General features: G+C 39.0%; 1 protein-coding gene across 1 annotated transcript; it reads right to left on the bottom strand.

Annotated features, from left to right (window-relative positions):
• Positions 1-3,163: 3,163 nt before the first annotated feature.
• pgbd5 (piggyBac transposable element derived 5) lies at positions 3,164-24,797 on the bottom strand. Its single transcript, XM_078272590.1, has 7 exons — positions 24,064-24,797; positions 17,370-17,800; positions 13,355-13,489; positions 10,184-10,358; positions 7,801-7,998; positions 6,752-6,857; positions 3,164-6,491 (listed from the first exon to the last, which is right to left on the bottom strand). The coding sequence occupies exons 1-7, from the start codon at positions 24,434-24,436 to the stop codon at positions 6,296-6,298; spliced, it is 1,614 nt and encodes a 537-aa protein (XP_078128716.1). The 5' UTR covers positions 24,437-24,797; the 3' UTR covers positions 3,164-6,295.
• Positions 24,798-25,602: the final 805 nt, after the last annotated feature.

The raw sequence follows: 25,602 nt of genomic DNA, 5'->3' as shown, positions 1-25,602 counted from the left end.
AAATTCAATTCATTGGTCAAACAAGGTAAGAAATGGCATGATGACACAGCTCCATCATTACCTAACGGCAAATAAGCTACTCAGTGTACTGGAGCAGGTTAACTGACAGGTTTGGTTCCTTGAGTGCTGAAGGCAAAATATCAGCATCAAAGTCTTGGCAAACATCAGATGGGCTTTTTGCCAGGCCATCATGAAGTAGAACAGTTCTCCAGGTTAACCAACAAGCAATCTCTACAGTAGTAGTACAGATGCCTCCAGCACATAACAATAAAAACTACTTTTTTAATAGCGGTTGAACACAGAGTTCACACAGTAGTCTTGCATCTTGTGTGTGGATCATTTTGACCAATGAGGGACTGTGGAAATTATCAAGGGGGGATGGGGGTCAATAAAGGGGGATTTGGCATTTTCTTTTTGCTGAAGGGATGGTATTTTAACTATTTTTTGGGAGAATGTGGGAGTGTCTGTTATGTTTTTCCAAGCGCATAGTTAAACGTTATTTCAGCCTTCCCTTGGGAGACTTATTATGTATAAAATAAATGGGTAAATTGATCATAAAAGTGTGTTTTGCCATATGCAGAGAACAACAGTCAATACTGTTTTTGTTGTAGTAGTGTTTTAGAAAAATAAATATAAACTCCATTCCCACCCCAATAATTTCCGTACAGTCCCTAACTACGAACAGGAGACGTGTGTCTTTGAGTCTCCTTGCTGAATTAAAAGCTAAAGTGGAAAGATTATGTATTGCACAGAAACTTCTTTTATAATCATAGAGGCTTAGTAAACACAGGCTCTGCACTCAAATCAAGAAAAGTAAAGCGAATCTGCGCCTTCCTATTAACTTCCAATCATGTGCTACAGTGTAAGCTTCTCCAAATCTTCGAAGGAGCATCCACATGTGACGAGTTTTTAATGAAGACACACATTTACATGACAACCTTGTACAACTCATCACCATGCACACTTTGAGAAAGTTATTTGGTCCAGCGTACACCAGTTATTTTTACACATATTATTCCACCCAAGGTTAACATTACATGCACATACACACAATTTTCTGGCGCTTCTGTGAAACTAGACACTTTAGCCCACAGTATTTAATATCCTGCAGCCACCATTATAAATCAGAATCCTATGAAGTGAAATAGTTGACTTACAGTTGGCTACCACCTGAACAGTTAAAGTTTGCTTTTGGTGCCTGGTCACATTAATATTTCTGACAGTTTATCCGAAAAATTGTGAACTATGTGACCCTGCATGGTGTTCACTATTTGGTTGCTGAGCTGCTAACAACAACAACAAATCTAACTCTACTATTACTTGTACAGTGGTTTGATAGCACCCGATAAGGTTATAGAAGTCCATTTAGTGTATGTATATTATTTCAGTAAGTGAATATATTATATAGCAGTTAGTATTGAAGCCCTGAGGTCAGCCATTTTTATTCTTTATCACATCCACAGTTAATGACTTAGCATATTAAATATCTTTACTCACTCACCCGCCAGATATAAACACAGACAGAATGCACAGAGATGGCACACTGGCACATACAGCACACCACATACATCTTATACACCACTGCATTTTGTTACCACAAACAACTGACAGTGAGGGGGATTTATTTCATGGCATTTTTTTTGCAAGTTTGCAAGTGATTTGGGATTATCATTTGTCTGACAAAACTGGATGAAAGACAAATGTTTACGTCATAGCGGTTGTACAGCACCTCGCTTCTTTCCATATGCCGTGTTTAGTCCCATTTGCTCATCTGATGAAAACGAACGAGCATAAATGAAAGATATGAGATGTCTGTGCTCCTAGGAAAAGGACACAAGATAGAAAATGGAGAGAAAAACGTCCACACTGTTATAGTAAGTGACATAATGCAACAAGTCAGTGATATTTCTCTTCTGCCTTTCATATTGGTGGTTATAATTTGTTATAAGGCTATATTTGGTGATGGGATGTTCTGACTTTAGTGGGGCTCACCTCTTTCCTCCAAAATACAAACTAGGTTTCTACATAGTAGTTTACCCATGTAAACAAAAACATACATCACTGGGCTCTGCTGTCATTTCTTCTGCCGTTATCATGTTTTATGAACAGGTAAATTACCCAATACACAAAGAAGTTTTATTTGGACATATTTATGTTTTTGAGATGTGTTAAAAACTCATATTAAAGGATGTAGTGTTGACTGCAGTGACACCACTTGTGTGAAAATGTGAAATATTACTTGAGGTGAAAAATTACAGGGCATAGGGCTGCATAAAACATTTCCAGCATCTAAAACTCTACTGCAGAGGTGATAGATTTATTTTTCTAGTTTCTATTACTCACCATGGAGGACAGCATTTTGCCATATTCATTTAAAAAAAATCTAATCTGTTCTAATCATTCACATTAACCCCATTTCAGGAAATAAACAACACTAAACCATGGCAATGACAGTGGGAAAATGAGCAGAAAAGGCACTATAGAAATATTTGATTCATGGCTGGTCAATAGAGCCAGCTCGAAAGAATAATCACTTCAGAGATCAACCTGAGAATTTAAAATGAAGCCATGTTTCTGATCTACATGGCCCTTCTCTTCTGATAGATAAAAAGGAGATGACGCTCAGCTCTCAGTCTGCAGTTGGGGTGATAACAATATTAACATATGGGCAGAAAAACTTGGGCAGAGAACTACCACTTTTCCTTCCTCTTATACTCATATAATTAGTTGCCAACTAATCGTGGCCTTGCAGAGTCCCTGGTGCATAATTCCTTTTCATGCGTGGTCTGAGCCAAGCGATATAAGCACTACAGACAACCTCTGCATATGTCACACACATCCTTTGTGATCTAAAAGGTAAATGTGTGACGTGCTTCCATGAGCTGCAGATTGAATGCTCATTCACAGATGCAGCTCTTTTTTTATGTATGACAGACTGTAAAGGAAGTATTTCCCCTAGGATACTCTCGACAGTTATATGTGCTTCACAATTTTCTGTGACGCAGTCCTGGGGTTACTTTTTGCTTTGAAGAGCTGGATTTTATTATTATCAACCTGCCTCGTCCATTCCTGCTTCAGTCAGTGATGATCGCATCCATGCCCACACACGCATGCATCAAGGCTTCTGAGGTTAGTCTCAGTGGTAATTGGTTTTACTTTCTAAATTATCGATATTCGATATTTCAGGAAGCTAAAACAATTCTTATATCAAATATCTCTGATGTTGCAAGGGAAATATGTTGGTTCAACATCTCAGTTCAGTCAGTTATTAATGGGAATATGAAAAATACACCATCACCCAAATATTGCAGGGATCGATATTGAGTAGATTTGCCATCTTAAAATGTTGGCTTTTCTGACCTGCAGTGGGTTAACTTAACATCTCACCTTGCTGCAGTGATTTAGAAGTGCACTCCACTGTGACATCACTGGTGGGTGTGTTACAGAGCACACTTCTGACCACAACCAACATCAGAGGTGACTTCAAGGAAATCAGTAAAGAAACTGCTATTCAATGAGGCATTAAGTTACTCTTTAAACTGTTTTAAGAGGTTTTTTTTTTTTTTAGTAGTGTGGATTTTTCTTTTCTTTATTACTAATATCGTACATATGCAGTCTAATGGGCAGGATGGGTTTCTGGAATTGTTGCACGTGTTTTTATACAACCCAATCAATTTCATACTAAACGTGTGTGTAATTAGTCGATAATGAACACTGTATTAAAATCACGAGTTGACATGACAGGTTACATGACATGACAGGTTACATGACATGACAGGTTACATGACATGACAGGGGTGCCTCTTAAGACTAACAGTGTTACTTTGAGGTGATTACACGACAAGGGCCACAATGACTACAACGATGCTTTGGATTAGTGAAAAAGTAATAAAAAAAAAAAAAAATCACAATCTTAAGTCTCAGTGACAGTGATTATTGACAAACACAGTAATTTGTAAACAAAATATACACACACATACTGTACCTTGTACTCTGTATCTACAATGGAAATCTTTTCTGTTTTGGTCATAGTCCTTCATTTTCAGTCTTATTTTCATTGGCGGATTTTTATATAACCCATTTCATTTATCTTACATGTATTTACATAATTTTTGAGAGAGCAGTGTATACTAGCATCGAGTTCAAAATTAAAAGGATTATCTAGTAAACATGTTGCTAACTTCATAACTCTCCTCGAAGTGCAAGACTGTGTTGGGAGAAAGTGCATGAGTCCTGCCAGTGTTCCAATCATTCTACAATTCTACCAACATACCGTCATCTTACTGTATTCACACATCGAACCATGCTGATTGAGCAAGCACACAACAAAACCCTTCACTTAAAACCTTCACAACTTGATACCAGCATGACAATAACATTGACTGCATAACATGTTAAGCAAAGCAAAGTGGACTGTAGAGTCCTCATTAAAGCTACAGACAGCAGTGTGGTAAAGTTATATGGTCAGAAGACAGTAAGTGCATTTTAATCAGATAAAAACTTCCATTGGCTGGACACGAGGTGGCAGGTCTAAATCTGTTGGCAAGAAACAAAATTTCTTTGCTTCTATTTCAGATGAGAAGGTATTAGATGAAATTGTTCAGTTCACTTCTGGAGTTCCTGATAAGATTTGGGCACCAGTCTGAGCCTTTTATCTACATTAAGATTTGTTGCAACATTTGGTTTTCTGGGACATCTTATGAGCCACCAGTGATTCCGTTTTTTCTTCCTTTACCTAAATCTTGCCAAGCAATACTATCCAAACCCCTGCTGACTTGCCAAGATTGTACTCGTTGCTTAGCAACACTGGTTTACTTAACATTCAATCAAGCAGATTTTAAACTTGTGGTGCCCTGCAAAGCACAGATAAAACAGACAAATAAGATGAGTTTATCTGCCTTTGAAAGTGTTGGTGGTACGAAAGTAGGCTGCAGATTTGACGGCATTTATTGTTAGATTTATTTTTTGTTAAAGACCCCGAAAAAACTATTTCTTCAATCCGCTTCTTACTACGAGGAATGTAATCCTACATGAGCACAGTATTTTCTGCCAAAGTTGGAGCAGTTTTGGTTAGTTAACATGAGAAATATATGTATTTGTGTTTTTGTCTCTGTTTTGCTCACTGGTTTGAAGAGAGTACACCAATCAGGATTTAAGAATACTTAAATTAAGAAAACACAGTTGTGGGATTGTTACTTTATGTTGTCAATCAAATCTGATCAAACCACGCAGTCCTGATGAAGCAGATTCACTGAGTTTTTAAATGTTAACCTCTTGATAAAAAATAAAAGAAAGAATGTTTTTTCTTCCCAAGCTGTAATTGTTGCCTTTTTAATAATGAATATTTACCGTTGTAGAGAAATACTCAAAATTGGAAACCAAGTCTTCAGGGGCTTAAAGACATCTGAAAGAGTTGTTTTTTTAAAGTATTTTCTGGGCTCTCTCAAATAGGAGGCTGTGAATGGGTGGCACACTGCTGTGTGTGGCTGTACATCACCCGACAGTCTTCCTCTAGCGAGTAGCAACACGACACATCTGGGTCACAATAGCCGTACATTTACATCCTCAACGTCAACTCAACATCGCACACACAAATGGCAGTTCCACTTCCTTAATAGATACACATACACACACGCACAAAAATGTTTCAAAACCCAACTGGAGCAGAAATCATGTTCACACCGAACAAGAGAACATCACAATCCACATTCTTCATGCATGCAGCGTGTGAACACACCATTGTCCTGGTTTACTAAGCTTTTGTTACAGGGTCCCAGGTGTTTTTGCAGAGTGTAAATATCAAGCTACATGTAGCCTGACGCGTTTGAACACACCCATGGGTAATGTCAGGCTCATATTGATAACTCTTTGATAAGAGTTAAGACTCGAAGCTGACATCATTTAAGGGTAAATTCGTCCCAGTTTCATTGTTCTCGCCTGCATTTCTGCTTGTGAAATAGCTCCTGCTGACAAATCCTTAGTAAAACTGTGTGGTTAAAAGTTGCAGTTGAGGCATGTGAACTGTCCCATGGCTCATGATTCTCTATTGTGTAGTGTGCAGTCCTGTGTTAATGAATATTTACAGTACCACGAAAAACAACTAGAGGAAGAGAGACATGCCAAGCTTGGCACTGCTTCAGTATTATCACACAGACACAGACTGCAGAGTCCATACAACTATAATGAAGTGTGAATGCATGTGTGGGGATAGTGTTAGTGTGTGTGTGTGTGTGTGTTTGTGTGTGTGTTTTTGTTGTGTGTGTGTGCACTCCTGCTGTCCTCATCCTCCTCCTTCTCACTGTGTGGGGGAGCAGTCGTCTAAATCCAGCAGCTCTCTGACCAGTCTCTCTCCAAACTGCGCTCGGCTGTAGCGTTTCACCGTGTAGGCATCAGACATCTTGTAGAGGATGTACGCGTTGTTGATGGCGATGCTGATGCTCAACCAAAACACCTGCTGCCAGGTCTTGTTGGGCTTATGGAAGATAAAGTACCTGTGGGAGAAAAACAGCCACTTACTGCAGGGTTTCTATTCAAATATATTCTATTAAATAAATGAATAACGATAACACTCCACTTTAAATAATGTGCTTTAAAGTGAGACTGTGTAACTTTTTCTGAACAGCAGAATATGCTGGCAATAAGTGTCAAAAACAAGACAATGGCACAACAAATTGTATACTACATTAGACATTACTTTAAAGACGTCCTCATCAGGCTGGAATGGGACCATAAGCAGAAACAAAGTACATACTTGCTGTACTTGTCGTCATATTTGCAGATGTAACTGAGGTGCGCCGCAAAGGCCTCAACAGCCAAGGGACATGGGATCTCCCCGCTTTTCCTCTTAATGATGATACCTGCCACAAACACGCAAACCACAAAAGGAGAGTGAGAGACATACAGCAGATATCCCACTGGAGGGACTCATTTTCTCCAGATTCTGTGGTCACCTGGCCAACAAACAGCAAGGGAGAAGAAAAAAAAGAAGCACTCCTTTACATGAGGGAGGCTGCCCAGGTGCCATGTTACTATTTATGTTTTTATTATTTGCTCACTGCAGGGCTGCTATGTTTAAATGGGCCTTTTTTACAGCAGACACTCAGACTTGTCACAGCAGAAAATGCACAGGTGTAACTAATAACATTAACTATGGCTTGGTTCCATTTAAGTCCCAGTTAACTGTGACTGTGAGCCAGCATGCACAATCTGGAATGGAAACTCATTTTGGTCTCCTTTTTGTACAGAGTGAAGAACACTTGCAGCCAAACACATACACACATACCCACGCACACACAGAGGGAAAAGAAAATCAATATTGGATAATAACAGTTTAACCAATCTGGGGCTTCGCTTCCACACTCTTCATTCAGAGAGATTCACACTGCAGCCATTCAAATGAGTTCAAAACCTAACAAAACTGTTTCAACCAGAGTGGATTAGGCTATAAGAGGAGGGGAATATCATGATCCTGCCGCCTCCTGGAAATGGATTATCATGGATTAGAAGCTCTCATTGATTTTTCCTGACACGAATGCTTAACCATTTGCCAGTTTCACCTGATTGTAATGACACTGAAGCTCATCTTATTCTCACTGAAAAACTCTCCAATAATGGCAAGCCTTTTCAAATATTATAGCACATTTGTGGTTTCCTACATTCATGAATACATGCATTTTGTGCACTAATGTATATTATGTGTACCGTCTCCTGTCAGTACTAAAATTCTTAAGAGTTTTATAACTCAATGAGACAAATACACCTTTAGAGTTTTAGTTCTGGGTGCATCAGAGCAGCTTTTACCTTGTTTTGTTGGGGAATAGCCGTTGGTGAGAAACCTGAAATGTCCCTTGTTGTACCAGCTGATCAGTGACATGCTGCCTTTCATCATTACTCGTGATTGGCCGCGCTGCGCTGGCGTGGAGCCGCAGATCAGCATGTTTTGTGGTAAGCCTGTACAGTCGCTCTTCCTGGTGCTCAGCAGTCCACAGCAGTAGATATCTGGAGAATGATAAATACATCACATGTTAACATTTGCATAGATAACTTTGCAACAGAGAGACATTCTACTAGTCTATACAATGATGTGAGAAATATACTGAGCAGGCACTTATTACCAGCTAATGAGACGAAACGATACATCTGAGTGTGTCAACTTGGCCTTTGGGGAATTGCAATGGCCATTTTTTTCTGATATTTTATACACCAAACCATTAATCCATTAATTAAGAAAATAAACAACAGATTAATTGAGAACAAAAAAATGAAATGAAGATAATTGTTAGTTGCAGCCCTACTAACTTAAATGATACAAAGTTGTATCTTTAGCTGAAATGATTGGTGGAAATCAATTATTCAAGTAAATTTTTAAGCAAAAATGCCCAAAATAATTAGTTGCAGCCCCAGTTTCATCCCTGCAGTAACTCCTGAGCATTTATTGTGCTTTTCATGCATTCTGCTTCTGACATTAACCAAAACCTTGTTATCTCTCTCTCATGGCTGTACCACTTCTGTTCTTCTTCTTATACCATTTATGTCTTTCGCTTTTTCTGTCTCTGTCCCCCACCCTGTCATTTTCTTTACATGGATGAGCAGCAGTGAAATAATCATGTGGCTGACTGCTGCTCATTTGTTAATGTTCTCAATTTGGAGAATGACTTCTATCTGTGTAGTACAGTACACGTGTGTGTGTGTGTGTGTGTGTGTGTGTGTGTGTGTGTGTGTGTGTGTGCGTCTGTGTGTTCACAGTAAGTGCTGCAGAGGTAATTAACTCTGCTAATTAATCCAGCATGATACATTTGAAAGAAAAATTCCTGACAATAACTTCACAAGCTCAGAACTGAGTTTTTCTGGCTGAATGCCTCATGGTAGAGTTACCTAATTAGGATGAGAAAATATTGATTACATCTCCAGACTTGATTTTTCTTTACTTGGCATACTGTGGCTCTGCCCGGCTGAGTTTAAAATTGCTCTTCTGTTATTGTTTAGTGAAAGAGCATTTGTGATAACGGGAATCTAAAAACCTTTCAATTTCCAAGTTGTGCTGATGATATCGTCAAAGGAACCTGATCTGTTTTGCTGAATATTTCTTCTCTGCCTTCACTGATTCGCAAATTTTTAGCCTTTTATGACAGGATGACATTGTTCCACATTTGCTATTATTACAAAAGAAGAAAGAAGGTCAGGGAAGAGAATTCAAATGTGACTCACTATAACCACAACAGGGTTATGCTTTAATAATAAATGATGCCTTTGGTATAATGAGCATGAGAATCAGAGCTCTGTGGAAACCTGCTTCAAAGACAGATTATCAGCATAAAATAGCGCAATTTCCTCCAACAATTTCCTGATAAAATACCACATATTGAGAATATAAGCTATTAACAGAAGCTTGTTTGGATTCAGAAATTCTAGTTGTCAGGTGTTACAGAAAGTGGTGTTTCTTTTAAGTGTCCACTTTACCTATTGATTTCTTGGGCTGTGACAAGACTAAACACTCCCCGCTGAATCTTCCATGATGTATTGTGCACGTGAGAAGACAATTAACTGTCTATTGCAGTGCATCCCGGGGCTGTTATGGTCGATGTTGGTTGAACAGCAAAAGAAACATCCATCTTAACAAGTCACTTAGTGTAAGATTTAGTCATTAAGATGCAGAAGAAAACAAATTGTGCCTACCTCTCTGTGCTGTTAAACCTGAAGATGCATTCGTGACAACATGACTACAAATACTAAAACAAATAAAAAATGCAAAAAGGGAGGAAGATGAGATGAGAAGGGAGACTACAATCTGTAGCAGAAAAGGAAGAGCATGAGCGATGACAGAGGAGAAGCAGAAAGATAGAAAAAGAAAAGTTTGGGTAACACTTGAATACGTGAAGGTATCTACATAAGAGTGACATGACACTGTCATGAACACATGACACTGTCATGACACATGAACCCTAACTCTAACTCTAACTTGTCATGACAAAAACCGAATAGAAACTTAATGACAGAAGCGTATTGACATAAAGTTTATGACTTTTTTTATAATGTTTATGACACATTCATGACAGTGTCATGTCACTCTTATGTAGATACCTTCAAGTAAAGTGTAACCAAAGTTTGTATTTATTTAGGCAGCATGAGAGAGACAGACCAATGCAGTAGATAGTATATCTGCTGTTGCAACTTGTTTGTGTACCTTGTTTGCTGAATTCAGTGAAGAGGCTGAGGCTTGTGATGGACGGCCCGGTGAAGATGATGCTGTTCTTGCCAGAGATGTTCTGGCAGAGCTGCTTGGCCACGAGGCTGTGGAGCTGAGGTTTGTTCTTCAAGGTGGCCAGAGCGTCGGTGCCCTCCTTCAGATGGACTGAGATCTGCAGCATGGGCAGAAAGAGACAGGACATTTAGATAAAACAGATATATAGTACCAGCAAACGTTATGTCATTTTTAAGTACCACTTTATTGTCCTCTAGGTTAGAAAATCCTGCAGCTACTATATAAGTCTTAACTCTCTACAAGGCTGTGATTTTCAATTTACAACATTGAAACTTACTACCGAAATGTTCTGGGAGCGCCCACTGGGACTGTGAATATGAATATTTCATGACAATCTGGCCAGTTGTTGTTGCGATATGGTGCTCTGGATCAAGGTGGACTGAGTCATGCTCCTTAGCTCAACACACTGGTACACAATGCCCTTGAAGATACAAGTCTCAAAAGAAATATGAAGAAGAGCTCTGCTTCCAAAGAAACTTTCCACTGTCCTTCTTGTACTTATATTCCTGCTGTTGTTCACGAGCTGAACGGCATTAGCCTGATCAGCCAGCATCTATGTCAGGCCTTTAGCTATTACGCTAAGTGGTCAGTCCATGCTTCTGTGTGTTTGTGTATCCCTGTGTAGTACATTGGCTAATGGAATCTCATTGATTCACTCCATTAACTTGTTTTATTTCTTAGATTTCTTTCTCTCTCCCTCGACACAATTCATTTAAAGAGAGAAGATCTCAGTGCAGACACACATCAGCAGACTGGTGAAGACTGCCAAATGGCCACAGTCAGTGTGAATGCTAATGCTTATTTGTTAAATGGATGGGATAATGGGATATGGCTTTAAATGACAGAGAATGTGATGCTTCTTGCACACAACTTGTTTTACACTGGAGATTTGGGATTACAAGAAAAAATATGAATTGATTTTATTTGAATAAAAACCAATGATCTTAAAAGCAGAAAAAGGCACATTAAAATTCTGTTGGTGGTTGGTCCTCTCTCCTCTAATGCAATTCTGGACTACATCCAGGCTAAAGAAGGAAACATTTCCCCTGCAGCATACTGCAGATCCATCTATTTATGGGTTCTCTGCAGTTAAAAATGTCTTCTTCTTTACAATGTTGTATTATTTTGCTGTACTCCCTACCCAGTTTCTCTAAAAGCCTAGTTAAGTTTGTCATTCTCAAACCTGAAAACAATATATAGCATGCTTTACTGGCATTCTTTGTTTAATCTTTTTCTGATATCATGCCAGTATTATACTGTATACTGTACTGGACTGAATTGGGTGTTGCTGTGAAAAAATGAAAGATTATAAGATTCTTCCCATTGCGCTTCCAATGCAAGTGATGGAGGAAAGAATCCACAGTCCTCATTCTGCTAAAACTTAAAGGTTTATCTTTAGTTAAAAAGAAGCTTCAGCAGTCGGAGACTAGACTAGATGAGATCAAACTGTTCAAGTGGTTATCTTTTCAAGTTACAGCCTTTTAAGTACAAAAATCTCCCTCCACACAGAAACTCAAACAGGGATTTCTGTTCTAAAAAGACTAACTTTAAAAGATAACCACTTGCATTGACTAACTTAACACTGCTGAAACCTCATAATAGCTTCAGATAAACTTTTAAATTTACTGTTTTTTTGCCCAGAACAAGGACTGTGGATTTTGTCCCCCATTACTTTACAGGCATAAAAAAGTGAACTTGGCCTTCAAGGTTAGGGGTAGCCATGTAATACATGATGTACAAACTAATTATGATTATGAAAGGATTGGTTGACCCAAAAACATATGTTCTCACTTGGAACTGGAATTACGTTTCATCTCTATGAGCACCACAAACATAACTACCTTCAATTCCATTGTACTGGGGTAGAGGTAGAAATCTTAGAGAGAGATATCTCAAAATCTGAAGAAATAAAACAGTCTAGCTGCAAAGCTAGATACCACTGGAGGTAAATGCATTATGTCAGTGAAGTTCCTCTTCAGTATAGCAGCGGAAATGTTTGTGTGTGTGCCCGCATGTGTGTGAGTCATGCACAAGATTTATATAGTGATAAAAATTGCTTTAACAACCTGCATCCTGGGGGAAAACAAATTGCTGCTTTCACTTACAGTTTGGCTGGGCATTCTGTCTCACAAATACTGGGTAGCATTAAGGAGGTTGTCACCATCCCTTGTCACCAATTTAAAATACAGAATAAGAATTGTAAACTCTTGCAGTTGTGGGTTCTATTGTTTTCTCCACCGTCCTCTGTAATGGTACGGGTTGGTCAGGTATGCCAGTCCTCCTGCAGTACCTGGCCTCAGTTAAATGGTGATGTTACATAAGCAACCGGCGTAGGAGTGGAAGGTTGCCGTAAGGACAAGGTTGTTAGTGAGCAGCTGAGCAACCCTGCCTGCCTGAGATGTGACAACACAGATCAAATCCTGAGCCAGTAGCTTTTTTAAATCTAAACATCAAAAGAAAAATCTGACAACCAATATGTTTTACCCAGAAGGTATTACTCATTTCAAGATGAGTTTAATCTTTTTTGAAAATCAAACTTTGCATTTTATGCGTGTAAAGCCCGCAAATGTTCACAATGAAATTCTGAAAAGTGATTTTATTCTTTGTAGTGCTGGATGCAAAATGATGGAACATCGACAACCTAAGAATGAGATTTGAAACTTGGTGAAGATCAAAGTCTCTGATGTTTTCAAGAGAGCTTTTTTGACTTCAGGCAGACTGAAGACTTTTTCTTGCATTTTTGATGTCAAATATTAGATTTCTGCCACGAAGTACCCTCAAAGCAAACTTGTACTCTTCAATCTCTCTTGCTTTTTTTCACACTCAAGTCAGACCTTAAAGTGCTCATATTATGGTCATATTCAGGTTCATAATTGTATTTAGAGAGTTTGTGAACAGTGTTTTCTGTTGGAGATTGTAAGTCACTTTGGGGTGGACTTTGGGCTTTTTCACTTTGTAAACCTATAGCATGCACAAAAAGATATATAACACAATAAAGGAAAGGGGAAAAGCCAAAAAGCATAATATGAGCACTTAAACTATTCAGATTTCTGATTGCTGAGTACACTGTACATGAGTATTGTTTGCTGCTACCTGACAGATGAATCCGGTGGAGGTACACTGTCGAACCCAGAGGCTGAACTTCCTCTTCTTCCTCTTCCTCAGCTCTCTTTCCGTACAGGTGGTAATGAACACCGGATCTTCGTCTATCAATGGCTCATGAAGAACCTGGAAACACACAGGCAATGTTACTGTACACATGAGTTTGTCTTCGTGGATTTTTACATAACCGTGTCACAAGTAAAGTACACAATGTGTTCCTGGAAAAGAATAACTGGCCTTGAAAAGGGAGATAAAAATGTATTCACACAAACTGGTTTTGTGTGAGGCATAGGAGCAAGCTTGTGTATGATGTAACATTACAGTGAAGGGTTAGAGAGAGAGAGAAGGCAGCCAATTGGAGATCGTCACAAGTCTTGTATGTGTTTGAGTGTGATACTGTAGAGAGAGAAAACACTGTTCTCAGCAGGAACACGCTCTCAACGGTGCAGATCTGTCTCAAAACTCCTTCAGAAGAAAGTTGTTTCTCGTGCTGCTTTGTCCTTCACTTTTGCATTTATACATTATCCCCTTAGTTTGTCTGTCTGTCTACATCTTTCTTTCTATAACCACTAAAAAACAAAATGAACAAAGTAAAGACCAAACCCCATAAAAAAAAAAAATAGACAAAATAAAAAGAAAATTTTAATTTTGCAAACTACTAGTATCACATAACAGCAGTTTAGCAGATTGCTAAAAATGGTGCAAATTGATTAAAATTTAAACACGGTGGTAAAAAAACAAAAATACACAGTACTACAGAGTAAAACTTAAACGATTATTCAATAATCTATTATTTGAGGGTCAGAAAATGAATCTGCAACAATTCTGAGAATCAAGTAATCGGAATTCAGGCAAAGATTACAAAAAATAATTGGTTCCAACTTCTCAATGTAAAAAAACTGCTTTACTTTGTTTCCCCATGATAGTAAACTGAATATCTTTGCGATTTGGACTGTCGTTCCCAAAGAAGCCACTGCAGCCACTTTCTGTTGTGGTCATTAATTAAATCAATGAACATAATTGAAGAAAAACATTAAGTCAAAGTATGTTTCATAAGTAGGGTAAACTCTCTAAATAGTTTGGATGGGTCAGATCAGAAACTGAGGATGAATTTCTCAACGGGGATTAAAGAAAATATTCAAAACTGGCACACATTCACAAATTAAAAACACACACAAGCAGGGGCAATAACAGAACACACACACACACACACACACACACACACACACACACACACACACAAAACCAAATATTATCTAACCCTTTCTTGGACGATTACATGAGCGCGATACACATAAATCCTGGCCAAATATTTCCCATATTTCAATCACACAACAAGTATTTGCTTTTCAAATGTCTCTCAGCTCTCCCTTCCTCCAGTGTCTTCCCCATCTCTTCTCCATCATGATTTGACTAAAGCTGCAGTGAGCAATGACCAACAGCTATCATAAACAGCTCTCTCCTGCTCAGGGACAAAAAGCAACAAGTCATTTCCAAGTCAAATATGGAGTTATGGAAAAGTAATGAGGCTATCTAGCCTCTGGATGGATGATATCACCCAAACCACAGTGGCCTTTTGAGAAATAGCTCATCCTGTAGCTGCCACATTAGCACAGTTACAGATACACATGAATGCTTCAAGTAAATCATTTGCATGGGGGTCACTAATCATGTATTGGACAAAGAAAGGAGGAAAATCAATATATCCACTTGCTTGCTGTCTTGCAGTGGATGTTCTGTGAGGGCTGCGACAAATGCTCTCAAAGATTTTACACTTGCAAATCAATACAAAGCCGTGTCAACAGATCATCTCAGCAACTGCAAAACTGCCAGACTGACAAAGAAAATGTGACGCATCGCTGTCAGAAGGAGCTGACATAACATGCTAATATTCAGCAGCGATTATGTTAGTCACACGTTAGCGATCACACACACACACACACACACACACACACACACACACACACACATTGAATAATGCAAAGTGGCGGATAAATCCAGGTCACACAGACTCACATGTAGAGAAATATCCTGCATTCAAACAAAAATGTTGACGATACAGTTTCCTCCCTTCCTTCTTGTCAATTAAAAATAGAACTGAATTTATTTGTTGGTTACAGTTAATGATTAGTTGATCTGCAGAAATTAATTATAATTAATACAATTTATATATATATTTTGCTAATTGAAATAGTCATTTTTTTAAGCAAAATTGCCCCAGATTCTCTTGTTACAACCTATAACATATTAATATTATAATAATAATATAATAATATAAAATGCTGTTTTTCTTCTATGTTTAACTAAATATTGTTGGGTTTCGGACTGTTGGTACTAAATACTTATATGTATATGTAAATGTAATGGTCATTTTTCCTGACATTTTATGGACCAAACGATTAATTGATTCATCGAGAAAATAAACAACAGATAAATTAAAAATCAAACGAGTACATCGACTTCTCTCCTTCCTTCTGTATCAGCCATTATAAATGGGCAGATCACTTTTCCATTATCTATGGAGCAACAGTTTCAGTCCGTGCCACTCTCACTATCTGGGCACACTCTCTGCCCCTGGCACAGAAAACCAACAGATAAAACAAAACACAACTGACCTAGATACACATCTAGGTCAGTTTGTTTGGGGGGGGGGGGGGATGCTGTTAAGAGCCTGTATTCCCAAATGTATCACAGCACTGACATCATCTTTCACAATGAAGATGATGTTATAGCACTTATACGGCAGAAAAGCCATTTAATCAACTACTTCCCGGAAATTCATTAATTTTTAAGAGGGTGCCGGGGTGGCATTAGATCCCACTGGAATATGATTAGCCAACTTGGTGGCCCTCCTCCTAACCAGATTCTGAATATGTTGGCTCATTTTTGTTTGTTTTATTATTAAGGAAGAATATGTAGCTAAATGAGAAAAGCCCTTGAATGAAGTGGAAGCAACACTATGTCCTGACTTTTATGGCAACCATTTTCACGAGTCAGTAAAAACATGTAATACAACACTCTTACTCTTGATTTTCATCAGATAAAAAAAACAAAAACAAGGTTGAGTGATTGCCGCTGTCTCTCTTTGCTTAAGAAGAACACATTTTTGGTTTTGTTTTCTTACAGTAATTAAGTTGAACAAGAGCATAATATAATATAGTTAAGTGCTAATTTTATTTAACAGATTCTACTTCGATCGGCTTGTTCCCTGCCCGTTTAGAAACTTTAGTGCTGCTGCTGCTCATCTAGAGACGAAAGTAAAGTAGGAGTTGAATTAACTCCAACCCACCCAAAATAGAGTAGCAAGCGTGACGCTCCACTGCCCCAGTTGCATAAATGTAGCTCTAATGCAAACAGTGCAACTGAAAGCAAGTTGAAGTGAGTCCTCTGGAGAGGAAGTATGTTAGAAATGACTGCCTTACCCAAATACCTGTATGCTGTATATACTGTATAGATAGTTTTCTACGGTTTTCAAACTGAGACTCATGCAGGAACTATTTAGTCGGCCTGCTTCAAGAGCATGTTTCCTTTACATTTTTATTTTACAAAGTTAGTGGGGAACTCCTAAGCTACTGTATTAAAAGTGCATAAATATACCTTAAAGTGAAAGAGTACCTACACTGCTAACCAGAAAACAGTGATTCAACAAATTGTGTACCTATAAACTTAAAATGTATCTAAACTGTAAATCACCTCTAGAAGTTGTTTCATATTTCTTGGAATACTCTGCATTTTTAATGATGAGATGAGTGTAAAATGCTTGATGTCAACTGTGATGTTAAATCTTGTGGACCACTACATTTCTGGGTATCTAATAAATAATAAAATAATAAAAATAGCTCTAGACTAATATGATAATAAAAAGTATAATCAGTGTCTCAGTGAATGGTGAGTCAGTATGATAATAAGATATATATAAATATGGAGAATGTGGCTCATATATCTCCAAATATATACAGTGTAAGATGCTTTAGGGAGACCCAGGCCCGCAGGAGAGTGCACACACCTGTGTCTGTGAAGGTCTGAAGGTGTAGCTGAACGACTGCTGCAGCGAGTCCAGGAAGGGCTGGATCTTGTACAGGCCCTGGTTGCTTCCCTGTGATGGCCGGAAAGCCACAATGTGGAAGTACTTGAGGATCTTTTCAAAGCGTGCCTGGCTCATCTTCAAGGCGATGCTCCGGTTGCTGAAGAAGCCTGAGCTCCAGATGCTGAGCACCGACTCACAGCGGTGCACACTGGTGGAGGTGACAAAGCCCAGGAAGGCCTTCATCTCCTGGGCTGTGACAGGACGCCAGCCTTCGTCTGAGCCGAAGCGTTCCTGGAACTTCTTGGCATACATGTTCGTCTGGGTGACCATGTTTTGGATGCAATTGTCTGGGACGAAGAGCTGGAAGAAGTCCAACGCTGTGGCGGTGACCGGCATCTTCTGAGCAGGGCCTGGATCAGGACGGGAAGGGAAAAAAAGATTATGACAGAGGAAAACAGACAGATTGACAGATGGAGAGTCCCATATGGGCTAACTCACAGACACAACTGTCACTTAATCCCAGTTTTTAAACTTTGGCACCATGCCTACAATTTGACTGACTGAATGAAAGGTTTCTCTTTTGACACCGTAAGACACAAAAACATTTGGTTTTGTTTAGCTGTCACTGTCAAGGCTGTGTGGGATGCATACTAACCATTTCTTGCTTACATAAACTCCATTGTCATAACAAGAGAGGACAAAGTAATAGAGAGAACATCCATTAATTAAGGTAGTCTTGAAGTGTATTAAATCAAGAGAAAAACATAATACATTCACATATAATCGCTGTGGTTTTTGCATAAAGCAGCAATAGAAGTCTTTGGTGTGAATGTCACAAGCCCAGGGCAGCAGTTAGATCATTTACACAACATGACAGCCACCACACTGTGATCCATGTCAGTGTGGCGTTTCTATGCTTGCCGAAGGTTTCAGTGTCTTGTTGGTTTAGTGTTATGGCAGGCAACGAGTCAAAATCATGTTCTTATAGACGGGGAGGGAACCATGGACAAAAGGCGTCTGAAATCAGTCAGTAAAGCATCAGCTGATGAGGGATGGGGTTGTTTAAACAGCTAGGTTTGATTGTTTTTTTTAAACCAAATAATGGATCCACCTAAACCTGTTGATTTAAAAACACATAGAATATCCAAGTAACAAAACAGACCTTAAAGTTATGGATACACAGTTGAAAAAGTTAGCTTACGTAAAAGTTAAACAGTTATCTTAAGGTAATGGATAAACAGTTAGCTTAAGGTAGGCTAATGGATGAACAGTTAAAATAGTAAGGGCTAAAAGTAAATAATAAATAGTTAAATAGTTAGCTTAAGCAGGTAAATAGTTATCTTAAAGTAAAGGATAAATAGTTAAATAGTTGGCTTAAGATAATGGATAATAATGGATAAACAGTTAATCCGCTTAAAGTTATGGATAAACGATGAATTAATTTAGCTTAAATTAGAGCCAGACCAATATTTCGGCGGGCAGGTATTAGGCATTTTCCAAACTATCGCTATCTGCATTTATAATGGCCGATAAATGAATATTTAAAAAATAAAATCAAAACGGACGAAACACCCTTCAACCATGTTATAAGTGTTGGCATTGCATAGTTTGTCCACCAGAGGGCACTCATCAACGTCCCTGTTGGCAACGCTCGTGTTTAACCCTTTAAGTTTCATATCTTAAGTTTGTATTTTTATACATTGTATTTATCAGAACTTTAATATATTTGTTCCTCTGTTCTGTTGTGACAATAAAACAAACAAGTTTATTTTTAAACTGCATTATCATATTATTTTAGTGAGGACTCATAAATAACTACAAATAACTAATGTTAGGGAAATCTGTTTATGTTTTGTTACGCGTTTCTGGATTTTAAAAAAAAATATATATATCGGCCGATATATCGTAATATCAGATTTTTAAATCAGGAAATATTTGTATCGATATCGGCCTTAAAAATCCTTTATCAGTCGGGCTCTAGCTTAAATTTATAAACAGAAAATAATATTAGTTGCAAGCATAAGGGACCTTTCTTATACAGGTATTTTCCCTATTTATATTGTATATTTTGTAATTTACTATTTTACTGAGAGGAAAGTGGCATTTACCTCCAATTTATCTCTGTCTGTAAGCTTTTAGGTGGTGCATTGAAACCAAACAATCAATGCACAATGCAGTGACTGGCTCAATGTGTTTGCTCTATTAAATTAGAGATTTTCTCTAAGATTGCTGGATCCGTGAGAGGGAATTTGGACGTCGAGCAGAACAATTTTAGGTTCAATTGAACAGCACAATCTCATTATCTCTGAACAGCGTAGAACAAGGTTTTCAGTCTCTTTCTCTAGCCTTTCTCTACTCCTGAGTAGCTGCAATCACAGTAATGATATGCTTCTGCTTCAGTCTTTTAATGCTGAGTTAAGGATAACATGTACAGGGCTAAATCTAAATGGTACACTATTTAAGCATCATGTGGAGGACGACAAGAGGGAAAAAAGACAGAATAGAGTAGAAGCACGCCCACAAAGCTGATGCTTGCAGCCAAGACAGCAGAAGTAGCCAGGCATGGTTCGAAATCCACTCATTTGAATCCCATTAGACTTGAAAGCTGAATGTAAAATCCAGCATGACTTTCTTCGAGCGAGACACTTCTCCATAAAAAACATCAGACATTCAGATGTTAGGTCCACCGAGACAAAATGACCTCAGCTCATCTCAGGAGTAAACCATAAATACAACCAGAAGAAGAACTTGTAATTTTTATGGCTAATGGGATTGTTTCAATCTATTTCCTCCATAGATCTTCTTTATACATCCCTGCCAGCTCATCTACAGTCCAGCCCACATCACGCTGATAAAACTGGATCAAACATTTGCATAATTCTTCTTTAAGACTATAATATTATTAATTAAAATATTCTTATAAAAAAGTAATGTTTCTCTACAAGGCTTTGAAATATCAATTTCCCACATTACACATTACAAAACTCCACCGATGTTGCACCTATAGACAGAAGTATAATCCCTCATGATTATCAGCTGTTGTAGTATTTCTACCGGTGAGGGACAAACATCTGCCTCATAGAGCTTTTATAGCCATGAATTTAAAAATGAGAGATTACCGTGTAGTTGGGGTGGATAAACCATTCATGTAGAAGAAACATGCTTAAAGCCCAGTTTTTAGCGGAAATTACAGAAGGAGCACATGAATTTGAGAGCGATTTCTGATTATTTGCTCAGACAAATCTCAGCGATGGCTAGGCAATATACTAAAATGAATACCACAATATTAACAGGAATGTTTTTATGTCAATATACAGTATATTATATTTAAAGTGCAGGCCAAAACCCTTCACGTTTAAAACAGACTTTAACAACTCATTTTGTTAGTTTTTTTGCAATGAATCATTAGTTTTTGAAAACAGAATTGTGTTTAATAGTCACGTAATGTGATCATATTAGTCCAATTGGCTTTTGTATTGTACAGACAGTACTACTGTATGATGCTTTAAGAGCATCAATTTATCATGAAATGGCTCGACAAAAGCCTGAAATATTTTGGTGTTTAGATGATAGAAAATGGCTTATTTAATTAGCATTTATTCTGATTCCTCCAGTATTATATGGTACAGTACATGTATTGTCAGTAATGACTGAATAATTATTTTTTACTTTATGTAGTATTAGTTATTAATACCATTACAATACAATTTCCCTGTAAGCCAAAAGACTATGGAAATAAGATTAATTACCTTCCAGTGTTTTTTTCCTGTGTCATGCATAACATCTTGTTTGTTTTATATACTATGTATATTTTATTTATCATTTAATTTTGTATTTTTGTCTCTGCATATCAGCATTGAATTTGTCTTTTGTTTTGATTTCTTCTTCTCTTCCATTTTGTTTTGTGAATATTTGGACGACTGTTTGTGTCACATGCATATCTGCTTGTCAAACAGCTAGTAAATATACCTTACAGTAGACTTCTATATACAGTATATTATTTCAATTTGTGTTTTTTTTTTTCACCAAATGGCTCTGCAATGGTAAGAGGCAACATGCAGACAAGAGGGTCAGGCAGAAAAACTGACCTATGGAGAGTACCAGTAATCTATCGGACATGCTTAGCAAAGTGAATGAATAAATAGCTGTCTAATCTGAGATGTGGATGTATGCTTTACAATCCTCGGCTTGGTCCTTTGCTACAACTCCTCACAATGCAGGGGAAACAGTCTCTCGCATCATCACCTATAAACCCGTCCTTGGGCAAACCACATTGTTTGTTATGCAAGCAAAGAAAAACTCAATGTGGTTCCAAACTTCTGCTAGTCTGCTGGTTCAAAAACAAAAAGGTTCGTAACTGTAAACAAACCGAAAAACACTTGGAGTTTTTGAGAGTTTGTATAAGGCTGACTCTATGCTTTCTGACGGTGGCTGATGATTTATGTACGGTGGGCACAGTCTCCAAGGAGTGGAGCTGTCACATCAGTACTTAGTCTGCACTGTTACAGCTTGACAGTAAGACAGACAGACAGACAGACAGACAGACAGACAGAGAAATGGACAGGATGACAGACAGGCAGGTGAGAAAAAGGCAGCCAGACAGGGGGGCAGATAGTTAGACAGAGAAATCCAGACATATGATAAAGAATATCACTGATAATATTTCCACTGAGTATACCAAGGGCCGACTAAGTGGCTTAAGCAGCTGTCCATTCCATGCCAATCAAATTGGTGGAGAAACATATTTATGTAGATGTGCTGATGCTCAGGATGCAGTCAATCTTTACTGTTCGGGCCGATAAAATCATGGCCACTTGAGGTCTGAAGTGTGATTATGCTCCCTGGCAGTCCTGCTTCCATCCAGGAGTCAGGCAGCTCTTAATCATCTCAACCCTGATGCAAGATGGCGGGACCACACCCACACTGGCTGTGGTTGTGCAAACAGACACTAAACTATATCCTTACAAACAGACCAGACTGTACAAAGCAGGCAAACACACCTGCTGCATCCCAAGCTTAGGTCAACAGAGCAAGAAACATCAAACAGAGCAGGACAAAACTGAATGTGGGAGAACAGAACATCCTGTAACATCAACAAAGAACCTCTTATGGTACCCAAGTTCAGCTGAGTTTGGTTCAGATTATTTTGGATAAGTGAAATAGGGACCAATCTATATCTGGGCCCTGTCTCACAAAGCAGGATAACTGAAGTTAGCTAGATAAACGAGATGTCTGGAAACCCCTTTTAAATCTGGAACATTGACAGAAGTAAGCAGAGCTGTTCTGGGTTTTGTTTTGATGTCCTCCTCAGTAATCCTGCTTTCTGGGACAGGCCAATGCAACCACCTTAAATTTGGGTGCCATACGAACAGCAGACACAAAGACTTTATCTCATTATTATATTGGGTCTTTTGTTTTGAATTCGGAAGTAGTGCATTTTTCGGTTGACATTAAATCAGCTTGCAAAACAAATCTTCTTTGCATACAACCAATGCAGTTTACTTTATTTCCAGTGGTTTCCTGGCACTTTACATACAGTCAATTGTGTGCTTGTGATGTTATACCTTTGCATAGAGAAGGCTCCAATGTGTGTTTATATGGTATGTGTGAGCAGCTTGGTCCATATCTACTATAGCTATACTGTATGTTGGTTCACCTCCAAGGGCACCACAGTGGCTGGCTGTGGCGGGCGGCTGTGGCTCAGTTGGTAGAGTGCTCACCTACCAATCAGAAGGATGGTGGTGCGATCCCTGGTCCTACAATGAATCTGTGTGAATGGTTCCTGTACTATGTAAACGTGCTTTGAGTAGTCGTTAAGACTAGAAAAGCGCTATATAAATACAGTCCATTTACAGTGCAACATGTCACAGTAGATACAGGAGGGTATTCCTACCCATCACTGTTGTTTCAGCTGGGGCAGAAGAGATGGGAGAGAAGGACAAATACAAATGAAGCCTGACAGAAAATACTGCACTATAAACCCAAACCCAACTCCCTGATGCAAGCTGTACTTAGTGATAGATAAATGGATAAAAAAAAACTGTTCTGAAGAGGCAGGAAAAATGACAGAGTGGACGTGGTACAGTAGGCTACATGTTGGCTAGCAGTGGGTATTAAACAGAGTAAGATATTGTTTTGGGGCATTTATCACGGATAGGATAGACTGAGACAAAGAAAGACAGAGCATTGTGGGTGCATAGTCCTGTTTAACTGTCACGATTCTCACATACACCAGGACATCATGCTGTTTCTCTAAATTAAACAGAATGTCTCCCTGCCCATGCCCTGCAACATGAATACACACACCCCACAGGACAGCATGTTTATCACACCAAGGGTTGAAGTATCAAAGGCTAAGCTTGTGCCATTAACCTAATACATCAATTAACGATGCGGTGTCATGCCTATCTTCTGTCAATCACCCACTAGGACACACACACACACACACACACACACACACACACACACACACACACGAAAATAAAGCATCCCGTTGTTCCAAAGCAATAGTCTTTTGTGTGCTGTTCTCTGTTTTGGCACCAGAGCTACAGCAATGGCCTGCCTGACCCGCAAAACATGAACGTGGACTACACTATATTTTTGTCTATCACACGCCCAATTCTTCCCCTTAGCACAAATGACCTTATTCATGTTGTCGTGCATCACGTCTCACCATATGTCTCTTTAAACGGCGGCACCGTGACATCCTGCAGAGTCTCCGTCCAGCCCTCCTCCTCTGCCTGACTACGGGACAGAGAGCCCGGGGGACCGGCTCCGATTCTCCCACTGCCGCCACCTCCTGCTCCCCCGCGTTGCCCGCTGCTCTCCTTGTCGCCCCGTTTTTGGTGGTGGTGCTGGTGCTGGTCCTCCTCGCCTACCTCGGCTATGTAGTTGTCAGAGTCAGAGTCTCCGGAGGTGCTGTAGAAGGGATTGTCGCTGCTGTCATCCCCGGACTCGCCGAACACATCGTCGGATATCTGCAGGCTCTCGTACCGGGACCGGGCCGCTTCCAAGAGAGACAGCGCCTTTCGCCCGCACTCCGCCATCTCTCTCTGTAGTGATGCTCTGCTCCCTTTCTTCCTCCCTCTTTCTCACCCTTCCACTACGGCTAAAACGGCGTGAAAGTGGTCACGATCTTCCAAGAGCAGGAAGGTGTTTGCCTTTATGTGGCCACTTTACCCTCCCCTATCTTAGGTATAAATTATGATCCTGCCTGCTCTCCAGGCACGGATGCGGAGCCCGTTGGTCAGAAGCGTGGAGATCCGGCAAGAGCTGTCCGCTTCAAGGGTACTGAAATATTTCCGCCCCTTCCTCAGCCTACAGCGCTGCGCACTGGGGGAAATTATCGATAGTTGCGGCACAGTATCCGGGTTGAGGGACCAGTGATTTCTCCACAAAGAAAGAAAATAGAGAGAGTAGTGGCTGCCGCTGCATCACCTGACACGATCACAGCCTGCCTGTCATCCAATAAGATGCATTTTCTCATCCAAACTTAAAGAGGAGCGGCTGATGGGAGCTGCTGGAGCTAAAATGTGGTAAAATATGATGGTTAATGGTAAAATAATATCGTAATAAAATGTTGGACACAAAAAAGGATAGCATGGCAGGATAACCCCCACTAAAAAATCAATTCAATTAATAGCATTAAACATATAATTATGTTTTTCAGGATGCTACACCCCTATTTACAAATAATAATAAAAATAAAAATGTTTACAAACTCCTATATTAACAGGAATGAAAAGTAGCTGACCCACCAAGGTCCATAGCTGTTCAGAGCTTTTGATCCTAGTAGGCCACAAGATCTTCCTTAGCAGATGTCAGCTGTCATGGACATTGTCTATTTGATTGGTTTGTCAACTACATTTTTCAGGGTCAAGAATGAACTTTCAGTGTCAAATTTTAAGCCAACAGGGAGCAAGAAGTCCTTAAAGTGCTAAGAAAAATAACAATCTGAACATTTATTCAATGACATCTGCACAAAAACTCAATCTGCTGATAAAATTAATGTGATACAATCAAAAGCTGCCGAAGAGCTACCGAATATACTTTGTGGTGAGATTGTTTTGTCAACTTTCCAAGATCAAGAATGAACATGCAATCTCCACCTTCCATATTGCTTGTCATTTTTTTTAGGTTTTTACTTTTACCATTTATTTCCAATGATTAGGCTCAGATACCTTTATTTGGTGGACAGAGACTACCATGCATT

Source organism: Sander vitreus, chromosome 17 (assembly GCF_031162955.1).
Source record: "Sander vitreus isolate 19-12246 chromosome 17, sanVit1, whole genome shotgun sequence".
Classification (NCBI taxonomy): domain Eukaryota; kingdom Metazoa; phylum Chordata; class Actinopteri; order Perciformes; family Percidae; genus Sander; species Sander vitreus.
The sequence above is the reverse complement of the archived record's forward strand: the minus strand, read 5'-3'. Positions and strand labels throughout refer to the sequence as shown.